The sequence below is a fragment of the Nicotiana sylvestris genome, chromosome 11 (assembly GCF_000393655.2).
Source record: "Nicotiana sylvestris chromosome 11, ASM39365v2, whole genome shotgun sequence".
NCBI classification, from domain to species: domain Eukaryota; kingdom Viridiplantae; phylum Streptophyta; class Magnoliopsida; order Solanales; family Solanaceae; genus Nicotiana; species Nicotiana sylvestris.
This window is the reverse complement of record NC_091067.1, coordinates 93,852,421-93,869,993: the sequence shown is the minus strand read 5'-3', so window position 1 is coordinate 93,869,993 and position 17,573 is coordinate 93,852,421. Positions and strand designations below refer to the sequence as shown.

The 17,573-nt window shown below is 37.9% G+C and overlaps 1 protein-coding gene across 1 annotated transcript; it reads right to left on the bottom strand.

The window, feature by feature from the left end:
- Nucleotides 1-351: 351 nt before the first annotated feature.
- LOC104249384 (uncharacterized) lies at nt 352-17,232 on the bottom strand. The gene is made up of 10 exons (XM_070162485.1): nt 16,842-17,232; nt 9,259-9,325; nt 8,620-8,744; nt 7,762-7,870; nt 7,622-7,685; nt 7,478-7,533; nt 6,526-6,633; nt 3,179-3,328; nt 917-1,087; nt 352-754 (listed from the first exon to the last, which is right to left on the bottom strand). Exons 1-10 carry the CDS (start codon nt 17,054-17,056, stop codon nt 521-523), a joined length of 1,299 nt encoding a protein of 432 aa, XP_070018586.1. The 5' UTR covers nt 17,057-17,232; the 3' UTR covers nt 352-520.
- Nucleotides 17,233-17,573: the final 341 nt, after the last annotated feature.

Below are 17,573 nucleotides of genomic sequence, written 5' to 3'. Positions count from 1 at the left end.
TATCTTAGTTTACCTAATGTGATTCTGCAAATAATAAAGTTACCATTCGAGAGAGTTCAGCAGAGGTTCCTGCATCAAAAATAAGAAAATGAAACTAAACTGCAATGTGACTGGAGGATTTGAAGAGTTGTCACAGATCATTTGCTAATATTTCAGTAGGCAAGAAGGTAGCGGAAGCTACCATTTCGAGAAAGCAGGCAAACTTACTTTCCTACTAGTGTACGTTAACATTTACCCTCCCTTCGTCATAGGGTCTGAGTTAAGAGTTAAAACTCAGGATGATAGTTATTCCAACTTAGCCGATCGCGCACAGAGTTCACGGTCAATCCAATATCCAACTCCACTACCAGGTACAAATAATGGACCTTTCTTTTATACCAAAAATCCAGGAAGCATACATTCACAAGATATATGACCCAAGAGAGGCCAATGTTTCTATAGCCTTGACAAATGTCAAGTATAACTTCCATTACAACTTACAGCACCATTGAGGAGGCTCATATACATACATTTTAGTAAATCATTGTAAAAGTCTTGGACTTGAGTTAGACAACATCCATGATGTTATTGTCTCCACAAGCAGATCCAAGTCCTTTGAATTCCCCGAGCTAAGAAGTATAGAGTCTACATTACCAAGTGTATTGCCGACTTCCTTTGCAACACTTTCCCATGGTGTTCCTGCAGTCAAATTTGCCAATAGCTCCCCGCTCCTGTTAACAGCATCTGTCATTCCTGGGGGAACATCTGGCAGAGCCTGAAAGTTGAAAAAGGGAAAAATATACATCGTTTCAACCTCTGAAAAAATGGCACTATAAAAAAGCAAATTGGCCAGGCATGAATCTGCCAGCAGATTTATTAATCAGACACTAGATGTGATGAGCTTTCATTTCACAGAGTTCTGTGGTTTAGGGTGAACCTGCTGTAGAGGAAGCGCATGGTCTCCAGGAAGAGAGCGGATGGACATATCCAGCATTGAGCTGATAGCAGAACCTGAGCTGAGCACTTGAGCTAGTGTTGAAGTTTCGTCGATTGTATCATCTTTGAACTTTATTAAGAGATTCCTCGATATCCCGTAGTAGGACCTTATCTGTAATATATATTAGGTTAAAAAACTTACATAACCTTGGACAATGAAAATATACATTCTGTGTTAGGTACTCTGCCCCGTTCTCTATGGCATTCTTGCTACCTTGATAAACTAAATAAATTTTGCCGTGACAATGATTTTGAACATTTTTTCACATATTGTTAATCTTAACTATAAAATATTATGATGTATAGTACTTTTGTATAGTAACTTTTGTGTAGTTTTTGAATATGTAAATTCTATTTTATAAAAAGTACGAAATCAGTTACGAATCACACCGAAAAACAGACCCACCATTCTCTTTGGAATGGAAAGTTTCACTGTAATATAGACACTGTTGCATATGCAACATTCAGCGTTTTCAACATGTTAAAATGAGCAGCGCACCACTAACATCTGTATAGCACGTATCTGACGGGGGTAGAATACCAGTGCATGAAATTTTCAAATATTTTGAGCATCGTATGATTTTGAGACTCGGGTAAGGACAGTAGGAGGCCACTCGGAGCATTTTCCGGTTGTTATGGGGTTACACCAAGGATCTGCGCTCAGCCCGTTCTTATTTCCCCCTGGTGATGGACGCACTGACACACCATATTCAAGGGGAGGTGCCATGGTGTATGTTATTCGCTGATGACATAATTCTGACTGTGAGACGCGAGGCGGTGTTAACGAGAGGTTGGGGGTTTGGAGACATGCCCTTGAATCTAAGGATTTTAAGTTGAGCAGGACTAAGGTAGAATACCTGGAGTGCAAGTTCAGCGCTGAGTCGATGGAAGTGGGCATGGATGTGAGGCTTAGATCACAGGTCATCCCCAAGAGAGGTAGTTTTAAGTACCTTGGGTCAATTATCCAGGGGACGAAGAGATCGACGAGGATGTCTCACACCATATAGGGTGGGGTGGATAAAATGGAGGTTAGCATTTGGAGTCCTGTGTGACAAGAAAGTGCCACCAATACTAGAAGGTAAGTTTTATAGAACAGTAGTTAGACCGGCCATGTTGTATGGGGCAAAGTGTTGGCCGGTCAAGAACTCTCCAGAAGATGAAAGTAGCAGAAATGAGGATATTGAGGTGGATGTACGGGCACACTAGGATCGATAAGATTAGAAATGAAGATATTCGGGATAAGGTGCGCATGGCTCCTATGGATGACAAGATGCGGGAAACGAGGCTCAGATGATTTGGGCACGTGCGGAGGAGAAGCCCTGATGCTCCTGTGAGGAGATGCGAGCGGTTGGCTTTGGTGGATAGGAGAAGAGGTAGAGGGCTGCCTAACAAGTATTGGGGAGAGGCGATCATGCACGACATGACATGGCTGCAGATTTCCGAGGACATGGCCCTTGAAAGAAAAGGCGTGTAGATCGAGCATTAAGGTTGTAGGTTAGGAGGTAGTCGATCTCTTTTTTTTTCTTTTTCTTTTTCCTGCTTCGTATGGGGGGTGAGGCTAGTTTGATAGGGTTGGTAAGACTGCTAGTGGTTAATGTCGTGTTCACACTATCCTTCCGTTTTTCATAGGATCGGGCCTTATTTACTAGTTTTGTTATTGCATTTCATCTATTTCATCTAAATTAACCCAAAAAAGTTTCAATAAGCACTAATAAAGTTTAACAAAAAATGCAAATGCAAAAACACACACACACATCCATCAGATGTGTGCAATTCACCATCATTATCTACAAATTCATTGCGCATCATCATAACAAGTTTCAGAAAGCATCCAAAATCTGGCATCACATCAAATACTATTGAATCTGAGTATCCAAATCAAGCTCCTGAAATTATTGGTCTCATGCACAGTGATTAAATTATTATCCAGTGTAACTTTCGCAATACCATTGACACAATGTGAAAAAGTAACCTATATTTAGGATCCAGGCTCTACAATCTACATAGCACTATCAAAGAATCAACTCATACCATGGTACAAAGCATATATGTATGTATTTATTCCTCATTTGCATAGTCGTTGAACTGGTAATAGAATATAAACTCTACACAAGTTCTACAAGAAAATAACAACAAAGTAAACTAAAGATGTTCACGACATGTATCTAGTCAATGAGTACTAAGATCTCAAAATTTTCCATACCAGTCTTTGAGTTTCTTCTGGTCTTGGAGTAAAATTATCTTTTCCCTTAATCAAGTCCATGTACAGAGGCGGCAGTTGCTCAACCAGTGGAAAAACTTGCTTCACAATTGAGGGGCTAAGGTTCTCTATTTGCTTCATAGTCATCTCTGCCTGCAGATAATCGAACACAGGAGTGGAGTAAGAAGGATACAGTTCCATGTTGAAGTTTATGAGAAAGTGACTAACGACTAATGAGAGTGACACAATATTTGCACCTATATAACTAACAGAGTGACACAATATTTGCACCTATATAACTAACATTTAATACCTATGCCTACCACTAAAGCATTTCATGAAAAAGTGACAGTCAAAATAGGCACGAAAAGGGTGAGCAGAACTTTCAAGTGGAGAGAGAGAGAGAGAGAGAGAGAGAGAGAGAGAGAGAGTTAGTTTTTTCTTGTTCAAACAACTAGTAAGTGCGCCAAGAAAGTAAAATTCTTCCTACTTTTCTCCCTTTCTTCATCCCAATCAAACAAGGGAGAAGAATTTAACCTTCTGATATTTCATTTTTCTTTTGATAAGGTAAACTTCCGTTCATTCATCCACCGTTGTTTTCTGTTTCCTAGTTTGCAAACTAAATCTAAGACCTTCAAATCCTAATGCAGCCCAAACAAAATGCAAGAGAACCATAGCTCCCATTTAGACGTTTCTTAAAAAGGTGCTTACTCTTTCCATTGAAAATCTTTTAACACATAAATTAAGCAAGAAAAAAGGAAATATAGATGTGCTGACACAGTTTAGGAGAAGCCCTCACTTTTGAAACCAAGTCTTAGAGCATGAAAAATACAAAGCAATGACTTCAAGAGAAAATCTAAAGCACAAACAATCGTCTTAACAAAGAGACATGCGATCTTCTTGACACAGAAATCCAATCTTATTTGACACGATGATGAAAATAAAAGGCAGCTGATTTCCTGACTGTAAAGACACAACAGTTTTCATAGAAATATCATCAGTCAGCAATCAGGTTCAGATACAAGATACCGATGCATATCCTTTCTCTTCAAGTGTATGGTAAATGAACAGCCCTGAAACTGGGTGATGCTTAGGATGGGCACTATGCCTCACTTAAGCAATGCTTTAATGCAGGTACCAAGGCGTTGAGGTTTGCACCTTATTTGTTGATTGTTCTATTTTTAAGAGAACAATTAAGTAATAATTTTAACTGGCAAAGAGATATTAATCATTGAGGCATGGAAACCATCCCCTGGAGACGGCACTTTTCTCTCTTGGGAACTTGCACTCTCCTTTTCTTTCTTTTTCTGATAGATTTTCCAGGTGGAATCTTGACATCTCAAGCTTCAGATCAGCTCTTTCTCTTTCTTCTTTTGATCCTCTCTTTGTTTCTTGTATCTATCAAGAACCTTGAGCCAACTATATTCTTATTTTGTCTATCAGAAATTCAATAATTTGGGAAGATACATCAGAGTTGTTGCAATCAAAGGGAGTAGCATATTAAAGATTATCATTCCAGAAACTGGAGAAAATATAGGGTGGGTAGATTTTGCTAAATAGATCAGTAAGTTTGTGGAAAAAGTTATGGACCATAATGGCGCTACAATTAATTAAACTGTGAAAGGAGCTATGCACAAGTAGCTGAAATCAAGGTGGCCTAAAGATAGCATCATAATTATAGAGGATGAATAGGAGACTAATCACTTCAAAATTGATATAAGTTCTCCGAAGCAGGACAGAATATTTGCATAGATGTCCGGTTGGTTCCTTTGGTAACAACAGTTTGATCCCCCTATTGAAGTCCAAAAATGGGTGGATAATAACTGGAGAGTCCCGGCTGGAGTAAGAATTAAAGAGTTGAGTGGGATGTTGTTTAAGTTTGTTCAAGAACGGAGGCAAGAAGAATTAAAATGGGAAGATGGTTCCTCGACAAATTGGAATTACACTAAGAATGTGGCCACCTATCAGTACTTGCCATTGTGAAAATTGGAGGTGGAATCACTTGGATTAAGCTGATAGGGTTTCCGGCATATTTTTGATGGACAGAAAAGAATTTCAACAAAAAAAGGGAGAAGATTCGGAAAACTCTCCCTCTTACTGTTTTGTGGTCCTCTGAGAGGGAGACAAATTGAAGATGATTTGATTGAAAAGTTGTGTCTGTCTTTATGGGGTATAATCTCAGAGTGTATATGAAGTACATACTCTTTGAATTCTTAACATCAGTATAGGAATAACTAGGAAAAGATTTGGCACAACTTTTGTACTCCCCGAGCATATTATTATTAGTGTGGCAATTTCAACCTAAAATGACTGACTTGCCAAACTCGCCTGTAATAAAACCATAGCCAACTCACTTATTTAAAATATGGGTTAATATGGGTTGAAATGAATTGAGTTATAACATTTCCATCCTTTTTTTATAATGGAGAAATCTTCGAGGTTCGAAACTCTGTTTCCATTTCTAACGCGAATAAAATCTTCATTATACTTGCTGGGTCATGAAAGTTACCAAACTTCAATTCTCTCGGGCCTGTACTGTCCATTCACCCCCATCACTCTCCTCTTCAGAAACGACCGGCCTATTCCTTTCAACGTCCTTCTTCTGCGCTCTGCAGGGGAGACATAGAAGTAGACCTTCCAGTTGTTGGTGCCGGAAGATCCACAATTTTCAGAAAACAGTTTCTTGATAAAGGGATCCAGTTTGTAGGCCTGCTCAATCGATTTTTGAGTCAGTTCAATTTTGTGATTTGGGGTTGTTCCATAATCCTTGATGTCAACATTTGCCATGTTCTCGCCATGGTGGACTAGGATTATGCGCTTCAGCCTATGTTGCACGGACTCTTCAAAATAGCCGCTGCACCCGTGTTGGATCCTCTAAAAAATGCACTACTTTTGGACGATCCGACACGGACCCATCGATATTTTCGGAGAGTCCGGGCAACATAGGTTTCAGCAAATGGGTGCTGGTGTGAGCGCCATCGAGCAATCACACAGTTACATATAGGCAATTTTACTACTCTTAGCATCCATCCATCAGACGAACCAAAATGGGCCAAAACTGTTGTTTACCAAACCCATTTATCACCAATGCATTTTTTGACCTGTATAAGATATGGGCAGTTTGGACAATAAACCACATTTGTTCGGCCCGTTTTCAGCCCGCTCAGATCCAACCCACCTCACCCATTTGACACCACTAACCATAGTGCCAGCTTTTGTTGTTAGTAAAAATTTGTTTGCTTAGTTATCTTGACAGAAGGAAAAGAAACATCTATAATGTCAAATGTGAAAGTCATCTAATAAGAACATTCAAAAGAAGCTGGGGAAGATGGTGAAATTCAGCTACTTACCCCAAGACGAATGGTTGGTGACGATGCAATGTCCGATAAAACCGGTCCGATATTTTGCATCATTGGAGCAAGAACAGATGAGAAAAATGGAACTGCAAGGCTGGCATCCTGGACAAAAAAAAAAGTAACAGGAAAACTTTATTATATGCTCAGATGGTGATGGATTACCCGGGCCACCTAGCTTCGGGACACAAATAGATTATTGCACACGTTAAGATGTTCAGTAACTTAAAACTCCTAGTGGTCTACAGGAGTAAACGTAACATGTATTTCTGTTTTCACTTTCACAAACAGCTACAGTAAGACTACAAAACTTGGATATCAGACCTTGGCTCTTAGATAAAGACCCTGGCAAGAAGCCGTCGAGGGCCAAGATTTCAGAAAACCATGTCAAACTTGTCAAGTGTTCATAGCTACAAGATTTGCAAGTATAATTGCACTAGCATTATTATAAGCACCATAAACTAACAAAGAGGGCAGATAGAATGGTCATCTTAATTATACTGATAGGCTTATTAAATGGGGCTGTAATGTAGATCCAATCTGTGCATTAAAATCAGATCCAATTTCTAAACTTCCTCAACAGACTTCCTAAGAAATTTGAAGTGTGAGGAAGTTAACATCCTAAGTCACACATTTTAGGATGTTATACCTAGGTTTAACCGTGAAGGTAGAAATTAAAGAAGCTGTATCTAACTTGTCTCATGAACACGCAGCAACTTGACCACCCTGAGCTTATGAAGCTGAATAATCTGACATAGTTGCTTGTACCTCCTACTCCATCCCACCCGACCAAAAACGAAATAAAAAAGAAAAAGATAAACAAATGAAAGCAAAACATGGCAAAAAGTCTGTATGCATCAAATGCATTTGCATTTGGCTTTGCATCCCTCAAACCGATTTTAACGTTGTATGAGTTTGTGATAAAGCTGAAAATAAATTAATCAAGTACCTTGTTGTTGAAAGCCATCAATACATTCCCATTTTTTTTCACAGCATATCTTGATCCTGATCATCAAGCATCAATGTGTCAAGTACTATGGACCAAGTTGACCAAATTTACCTCTATATAAAAATATGAATACTTTTAACTTACCAATCAAAAGGTGAATTACAGATCCTAAAGAGTGCCCAATGCCAAATACAGGAAGGTCTTGTACCTATGTCACTAATGGACATGCATAAGAAACAAAGCATTATAGAACAGTCTCATCTCAGGCAAAAGTTGAAACTCACTCTATCTTGGAGAAACCTAAGGCACCTATCAAACTTAAACTGCACTTCATCTGCAATGTAGAAATGGTCAAATCCACTAGCATAAGGCGTAGCAATCACCAAGACATCCCTGCCTCACAATGTAACATAAGTAAGTTGTAGCAACCAACATATCTCCTCACAATGTAAATAAGGCCAAGCACTATACCTACCCCACTTAATAGACACAATGGATAAAGGAAACAGAAGGGAGACATAAAAAGGACAAGAATTATAGTGCTTGCAACATCATGATTAGCATGTAGTTTTATAAAATGATACAGCTGGAATGTACATCTGGTAGTCTAATACAGCTGGTAGCGCAAAAAGTTTTGCTTCTTAAGTCTGATTAAACAGGTGGAAATAGTCTAATACAACTAATAGCAGAAAAGCTATGATTCTTAAGTCTGATTAAACAGATGGAAATCCCTTCGCCAAACTAGTAAAGTAAAACATGATCTTCAGTTGGTAAGCACCTTTTAAAACTAGTACTTCTTCAGTTGAAGATCTTTAGCAAGATACTACTTAAAAAGTGGACCACTGTTCTTCCTTACCTAAAATCTGAGAAATCAACCTTCAATTCATAATTACATAGAGAGAATGGAAGAATTATACAGTACCATCACCCCATTGGTGCTGTGGTTGGTTAAAATTTTTTACTTCTCCTATCCTGCTTATGAGTAACGCAAAAAAGAGAGAAAAGCTAACAATAAATCAGAATAGTTCCAAGGCGCATACAGGTCACAAATACAACAAAGAAGTGGCTACTTTCCAATCTTAAGCACATAATTAACATAGAAAGAAAAAGATGGACTCTGGAATCAAGATCAAAACACTCACATTTGACTGAGCCGCTCCAGGAAAAGGCGGTAAGAAAGCTGAGGAGCAGCCCCAACAAAAACACCTCCAACAAAATGTACGACTAACTTTGGCTTTGAGGTTTTTGGCCTCAATACCCATGCTCCCTGGAATAGCACAATGAGTTGATTTCATTAATAATTTATCAAAGCATTGCCACAAGTATATAGAACGTGGATATGTGGGTACACTTTTTGTTCTCCTTCTTATGCAGCCAACTGTCTTAATAACTGTAAAATCACAATCGAGATTCTATCGAATCCACGTCAATTTGCAACACACATTATAATGACATAACAAATACTGATTCAACATTATGCTCACGATGCATTGCCCATCAGGACTAATTCCTTCACCTAACAGTCATTCCGAGCCTTCTCAAACTAGAACATCCTTTTTTGTCTTTAAGCTCATTTGGAAGGAACAGGAAAAGTTGTTTAAAGATTACAATCGAAAAATGCCGTAAGAGAATGAAGATTGGACAAATTAGGGAAAGTGATAAAGGAAGCAAGTTGGATATCAATATTGACTGGTAACTTTACACAAAAAGGAAAGACATTTGTTTGATTCAATTCCATTGAAGAAACTAAAAGACATTTTTTGGGAAATTCATTTATTAACCTCGATTTCATCCCAGTCCTGTGAACTTCCCCAACCTTGAGATTGCTTCACTGTCTCTGTAAGTAATCTGTGAATAAGCATATGTAGTAATTACTTTTGGGTTTAATGAGCATAAAAAGACATTGTTTAACTGATAACACTAAATCAAGATTCACTAATCATCTGAAAAGAACTTCAATTTCACAACTGTATATGGTTATGTAATTGACAATATTATGGGTATATCAGATTACACAAACATGACAATTTATACCAATGAATTTGAATTTTCTAGGTAGCTAAAAAGGCAAGTTCAACAGTCTCCCACATTCCATCACCAAGATTTCAATTATATACACATCCAAGTGCATGCATTCATCAGTTTGTGCATACATACACATGCAATTTGCTAGCAAATAGCAATAGCTACAATAATTGTAACACTGCTTTCAATTTTTTCTTGCTGTGATTCAATCACTGGAAATATTACAAGTATCACATTTTTCGTTTTATGGAACAAACTGTTGAGACTGGTGTAACCTGAAGTTAGTTAACCAATGCTAGGAGTTAACTAGGGTCAGGTAGTTAGTGGAGCAGTTAATTATTGTTAAGTCAGTTAGGGAGGTTAAGTTGACAGTTGGAAATTAGTTGGACACATGTGCGTGTAAATTGTATATATGTATCAGTTGATTCAATAAAGAAACCCTTTCATTTTCTCATTTTCATATTGGCTTGCTGACTTGCTGTGCAAGCTATCCCCTTTCTTCTCTCTCGATTGCTCACCTACATTTCTGCATGTATAGCTGAGAATCTCCCACAATGTAAGCTCAATTCTATGGAGTTTAACATGGTATCAGAGTCAAGTGGCAATTAGTGTAGTTGTTTTACTTTTCCTAGAAATTCATCGAATTCGAGTGTTACGAAGCTCAGCTATGGCGATTGATGATACAGAGCCAGAGAAGCTTAGTCACAATCATCTGTGTATTTGCATTCAACGGATACTTTAGGAACAGTATTGATCTACCTTCAATTGACCGGACCAGAAAATTACTTCGTATGGACTCGTACTATGCGAATTGCAATCCTAGGAAGAAACAAGCTAGGGTTTATAGAAGGCACCTGCAAAAAGGGAGAATTACGGTCCAAACTTGGTCGATTTGTGGGAAAGATGCAATGCAATAGTTTTATCGTGGATCAAGAATTGTGTATCGAAGGAATTGTACAATGGAATTGTCTATTCTACGAATGTTGTGTCAGTGTAGGGAGATCTGAATGAGCAATTTGACAAAATCGATTGCTCAAGGATTTTCCAAATTCATAAGGAGATGGCGACTATCAGTTAGAGGACAGCACTATTTCTGCTTATTTCTCAAAGTTACGGTTATTGTGGGCTGAATTTGACAGCTTAGCTCCAACTCCAGGTTGTGATTGTGCCAAAGCTCGAGAATTTGTGACATTCATGGAACGATTGAAGCTTTTACAATTTCTGATGGGACTTAACAAGTCGTATGAGCAAGCTAAAAGTCAGCTGCTTTGATGGTCCCAGTACTTACTATCAACAAGGCTTACTCTATGTTAAGGGAGAGAAAGAGTCAAAGGAACATGTCCAACACCTTTTCTACAACTGAAAGTGGAGATGTCACAGCACTGATGATGGCAAAAGGAGGATTATGTCAGAGACCTAAGAAGAATTTAAATCCGCAATGTGATTACTGTAAGCTTAAAGACCACACTCATGAGGGTTACTACAAACTGATAGGATATCCAGCTGATTTCAAGTGCAAGAAGAAGCCAAATTTCACTGCTGCTCATAATGCTTCAGTAGGTGAGTATAGAAAGCAGGATGCAAGGGAAGGTACCTCCAACTATTGTGATAATCATGCTACTGACCACATAAAAGGGCCTTACTTCACACCTCAACAATACTCTCAAAATCTGAAACTGCCCAAGCAGGGCAATACTGGTGAAGTTTCAACTAATATGGCAGGTATTGTTAATGTTTTTCTAGTAAATTCACACAAGAAGGAACGGTTTGTTGATTCTGAAGCAACCAATCATACGGTCTCAGATTTAAATGTGTTAGCTAATAAAACAGAACTTGGTGCTCATGAACAAAAAAGGTACACCTACCCAATGGAGGAACTACTGCTGTGACACATATTGGGTCCTGTAACTTGACTGAAAGAGATATTCTAGACAATGTCCTATAGATACCGGATTTTAGTATAACCAGTTATCTGTATCCAAACTACATGCAGTGCTCAGTCCTGCTGAAGGCAAGGCATCACAGTTACAAATAAAGGAACGGCTGCAATAAAGGAGAAGGTGGATATAGAACTTTGACACAGAAGACTAGGACATGCAGCAGTTGGAGCAATAAAACAACTTCTAGGGTTGTCTCAGGAAGTTTACAGGAGTGCAATTAAGAATTGTATGGTTTGTCCATTAGCAAGACATGCTAGGTTGCCTTGCAATAATAGTACAAGTAGAACTTGTAAGATTTTTCATCTATTGCATATTGATGTGTGGGGCCCTTATAATGTACGAACTTTTGATGGAAATAAAATGTTTCTACAAATTGTAGACGATCACTCTAGAATTACTTGCTTGTATTTGCTGAAACTTAAAAGTGATGTAATTGTGGTGTTGAGAAACTTCTTTAAGATGGGGCAAACTCAGTTCAGAACAGACAGTGGAGGGGAGTTTGTCAACACAAGTTGTTCTCACCTTTTCCAATCCCTGGGACTTGTACATCAGAGAACATGTGTGCACACCCCTCATCAAAATGGGGTGGCTGAAACGAAGCGCAAGCACATATTGGAGATTGCAGCAGTCAGATTTCAGGGTGACATCCCTTTGAAGTTCTGGGGATACTGTGTAATTGTTGCAGTTTATTCGATCAATAGAATACCATCTGTGGCATTACAGGGGAAATCTCCTTATGAAGTCTTACATAGGAGGAAACCAAATCTGCAACACTTAAAGGTGATGGGATGCTTGTGCTTTGCCAAGAAGTTGAATAATCATGACAAGTTTGCTACCAGGGCACTTGCAGATATCATGATGGGGTATTCAGAATCTACCATAGGATACAAGATTTAACTGCTCAAACCTTCTTTATGAATAGGGATGTCAGTTTTAGAGAGACCTTATTTCCATTTAAATACAAGAAACAGAAACAACCACCATTGTTTTCTGATCTTGGTCCAAATTCTTCCTTGCCTCCTGTTTCGACTTCAGATGATATAGAAGTAGAATCACAAACAGATGAATTAGTAGTTGATCAACTGATGGATATTGTTGGAGATGGTCCTCAACATGGTGTAGCACCTGATGCAGACTTTTTTCTGGATGACTTAGTTCCAGATGCACCTGCTCACCTGGAGAATGTGGTCTCTCCACTGGAGAAAACCCCTAGTTGGATGAAAGATTACATCACTCCATCTACTAATTGTTGTGCCTCAAACCTTCCATATCCCATGCAACACTCAGTTGACTATACCAATAGAAGTTCAACTTACAGACAATTTTTGACAGTTTTTACCTCAGTAATAGAACCTAAAACTTTTAAGGAGGCTTCCAAAGATCCTAGATGGATAGAGGCTATGAAGGCTGAAATTTCAGCGTTAGAAGAGAACAAAACATGGGAATTGGTACCTTTACCTAAGGGAAAGATTCATTGTTTGTAAATGGGTCTTCAAAGTAAAATATAAGGCCAATGGTGATATAGAGAGGTTCAAGGCAAGGCTGGTAGCCAAGGGTTACAACCAGCAAGAAGGGTTTGATTACAATGAAACATTTTCTCCAGTGGTAAAGATAGCCATTGTCAGATCAATGGTCTCTCTAGCTACAATTGAAGGTTGGCGCATGCATCAAATGGGTGTGTACAATGCCTTTCTATAGGGTGACCTTCCTGATGAGGTTTATATGAAGTTGCCCGAGGGCTTTGCAAGCCAGGGGGAGAGTCCAAACCATGTGTGTAGGCTTGTCAAATCCTTATATGGGTTAAAACAAGCAAGCAGGCAACGGAATATGAAATTGGCTAAGGCACTAGTAGCTCAGGGTTTCACACAGACAACAACAACAACCCAGTAGAATCCCACTAGTGAGGTTTGGGAAGGGTAGAGAATACGCAGACCTTACTTCTACCAGGAGGGGTACGGAGGCTGTGGCTGTTTCTGGAAGACCCTCGGCTCAACAGACGAGAGGGTTTCACATAGATTAGTCTAGATTATTCTTTATTTACACGGAAACAGGAAAACAACATAGTTGTCATCTTAGTGTATGTGGATGACATGCTGATCACTAGAAATAACCTGAAGCTGATGGAAAACACAAAGGAGAAACTACATCAAGCATTCAAAATAAAAGATCTTGGAGAGTTAAAATACTTTCTGAAATTGAATTTAGCAGATCAACAAAGAGAAACTTAATGAGTCAGAGTAAATATGCCTTAGAGCTAATTGGGAAATTGGGACTAAGTGCTTCAAAGCCAGCCTAGACTCAACTTGAGTGTAATTAGAAGTTTACAAATAAGGAGTAAGATGACATTATAGGGGTTAAAGATGACGACTTATTGGAAGATAAGGGGCAGTTTCCAGAGGCGGTGTTAGGATTTGAAATTTAAAGGTTTGGAATTCTAGCATTTTTAAGTTATTGTATTCTAAATTAATGAGTTAAATATATTAAATGGATTCTTAAGACAAATACAAGATATGGACCAAAGTGACTGGGTTCGGCCCAACCTGCACCATCAATGCTAGCTCCGCCACTGGCAGTATAATGCTCATCGGGAATTGCTATATTTGACATTAACCCGATTGGACATAGCTTTTGCTGTCCAAACTCTGAGCCCATTTATGCAGTAGCCCAAGAGAAGTCATTGCGAGGCAGCCCTATAAGTTGTGAGGTAGATCAAGAGGGAACGGGGACTTGGAACTTTGATGAGTAGTGAAAAGAGCAACGTTCTAAGTGCATAATGTGATGCAGACTGAGCATCATGTTCCAACACAAGAAAATCAGTAACTGGATTTCTTGTTAAACATGGGAACTCACTTATATCTTGGCAGTCCAAAAAACACAGCACAATTTTAACTTTTAAGAAGCTCAACAGAAGCAGAATATAGGAGCATGACATGGACAGTTGTAGAATTCGTATGGTTGATTGGACTGTTCAAAGAATTGGGAGCAGATGTAAGGCTGCCTATTGATCTATTTTGTAACAATAAAGCAGCACACGAAATTGCAACAAATCTGGTATATCATGAGAGAACAAAGCATATAGAAATTGATTGTTATTTTGTAAGGGGGAAGATTCAGCAAAGACTAGTGATAACACATCATGTAAGCTCCAAAGAGCAACAGGGCACTTCTGAGAAACATCATGAGTACTTGGTATAAACTGGGAGTACTCAATATCTTTGTACCTACCAGTTTGAGGGGGAGTACTGAGACTGGTGTAACCTGAATTTAGTTAACCAATGTTAGGAGTTAACTAGGGTCAGGTAGTTAGTTGAGCAGTTAATTATTGTTAAGTCAGTTAGTGTTGTTATATTCACAGCTGGAAATTAGTTGGACACGTGTGCATGTAAATTGTATATATGTATCAGTTGATTCAATAATGAAATATACCCTTTCATTTCTCATTTTCAGATTGGCTTACTGTGCAAGCTATCCCCTTTCTTCTCTCTCAATTGCTCAAGTACATTTCTGCATGTATAGCTGAGAAACTACCAAAATGTAAGCTCAATTCTATGGATTTTAACACAAACGATAATACACATAAGCAAAGGTGGAGCTAGGATTTGAGTTTATGAGTTCTGAATAAAAAGGCAGCTTACTAGGTTTTGGATAAATTATTTATACATATTAAATGGATTTTTAACACAAGTTCATGGTTTGGGCCCAACTACTAGGTTCTGTCCTACCCATAAGCAGAATAATAGCTCCGTCTCTGCACAAAGATATCCAGAAGGTGGGTTATGAACCTTACTATGTTGCTCGGACTCTCCGAAAATATGGCCGGATGCGTGTCGGAATCTCCAAAAGTAGTGCATTTTTAGCATTTGTGTGGCTGAGCTGATTACCCATATGTAAGACATAAGCTTCTATTTAGAAACTAGCTATATCCAAAATGTCGCCTTTCCTTGAAATGCTACGTTGGTCTGAACGATCCATTTTCCTTTTTATCTATTCTTTCTTGTTCTGCATTTTCTTGTTTCAAGAAGGCAACTTTTGGGGTTTGTCTTAGGATTTCTGTCAAAGCTTTTAGTCCCACTGGGCAGGGGCGGCCCGACGAACTTTGTGGCCTAAAGCCAAACTTTATGAAGAGCCTTAACTTTCTTTTTTTAAATTTTTTATTTATTTATTTGAAGTCTATTTTTCTAGCTTTCTTTTAGATGCAAAGTTATTAATATTTTTTTTTATAATCAATTTCTCCTAATAAGACTTTCACAATTGATAATATAGCTAATTCATTTAACCTCTCTCGAGACATTATTCATCTTAGGCAAGATTTTATCAATTTTAATTTTAAAAAGCTTTTTCTCGCTGAAGCAACGGTAACAGGAGTTATTAACATTATTCTATAAGCAATATAGGCATTTGAAAAAGAATTAAATCTTTTTATTTGATGAATATATCAACTAGATTGTTATCTCCTAATTGTACTATTATCCTTAACAATTTTAATTCAAAAAAAAAATCTAAACCGTCAATATCAGATTGATTATTATACTTTAAGGAACATGCAAGATTAAAGCAATATTTTTTCAAATTTCCATCATCTATTGATCTTGGTTTTTTACCGCTAATAAAAAACAAAAAATAATTTCATATGCTTCGAATTGTTCAAATCTATTTTGAAGTAAAAAATAGCCTTGTCTATTATGTATAAAAATAATCAACTCTAAAAGACTCTTCGGGAGATTTTGAGATTTCATTATCAATATTCTCATTAAATTGTTTCTTCCTATATATCACACGTTTCTTACGAAATTCGGGCTCGATATTCATTTCAAATGCAATTTCCTTGTCAAAAATTATATAAGTTGCAAATCCTTCTTCTCTATATTTGTTAAAGAAAGAAATCAAACATTTTCACTTCACATAACTTTTTCTAAAACTTATATATAGCCTATTAGGTTTAACAAAAAATTGGGCCCCCACAATGTGGAACCTAAAGCGGTTGCTTTATGAAAAGGCCGCCCCTGCCACTGGGCAATCACCTCAGCCACACAGTGAAAACTAACCTTCAAGCTATTCAGCTCGGTCAATCATTTTGGTCTGCAGCTCTATAATGTGTGTGTATATATATATATATATATATATATATATATATATATTATATTTGTGATGTTTATTAGGGACAGAGAGATGAAATAAGGACTGGAATAGGAATAATATTGCATGTCAATTTTGCTCACTGTAGTACTCAACCATACAAAGGCAAAAATTACACCTTTAGAAACACTATTGGAGCGGAATCGGAGAAAAAGAAAATCAGAAGGGATACCCAAAGCACTTAATTTCCACAAAGCCGGATGTTCTAGCAGGAAATTACAATTTGCAGTATAAATATTGAGAGGAATAAATGGAAGACAGACCTCTCAATATCTCTATAAAGCTGGATTCCAGTACTTGTTTCCGGTTGATTGTTGTCTTTCAGGTTGCATCTGATTCTGTTGGAATTCCGATTATACTTGTGATGGAAGTCATAGAAGCGGATGCTGCTGCGATTCTGGAAATTTCTGGAATCAGAGTATCGGGAAGGAAGCTGCACAATCGGCCAACTGGCCTTAGGAGCAGTGACACTGTTCATTTTGCAAGCTAAGAAAATGGAAATGAATACTCCACACAGACAGGCTCTAAGTAGGCTAGCGTTTGCTTGCCGTGCTGTTTTTCTTCTTTGTGCTAAACTGGTGGGATAAGTAACTACCGGAAACTGCTGCCAGACATATTGCCGGGTCGGGTTAGATTCTGTTCGAATTGGTTTAAAGTCAACTCCCCTACTTCTGTGAATAAATTCAGGAAAAAGCTTGAATCTTGATTTTTCCTAATTCGTCTTTTAATAATTTTTTAATTGCAGTATAATTAATTAATATTTAATTTCTTTTTCACCAATTAACATTTAATTGCTCCGCAGCTTTCTTGGCAATACGTTTGAAGAAAAGTTAAGTGTATGTAACATGATTTGTCACTTGTCAGAGGAGTAAGAAAATTTTCCAGAAAAGAAACCAAAAAAAAAAAGGTAAGAATCAAGTGTCATTTTTAATGTTCTTATTATCTCTGTGTAGTTACTTTCCTTGTGAGAATTCTTCTCTGCTTAAAAGATACTA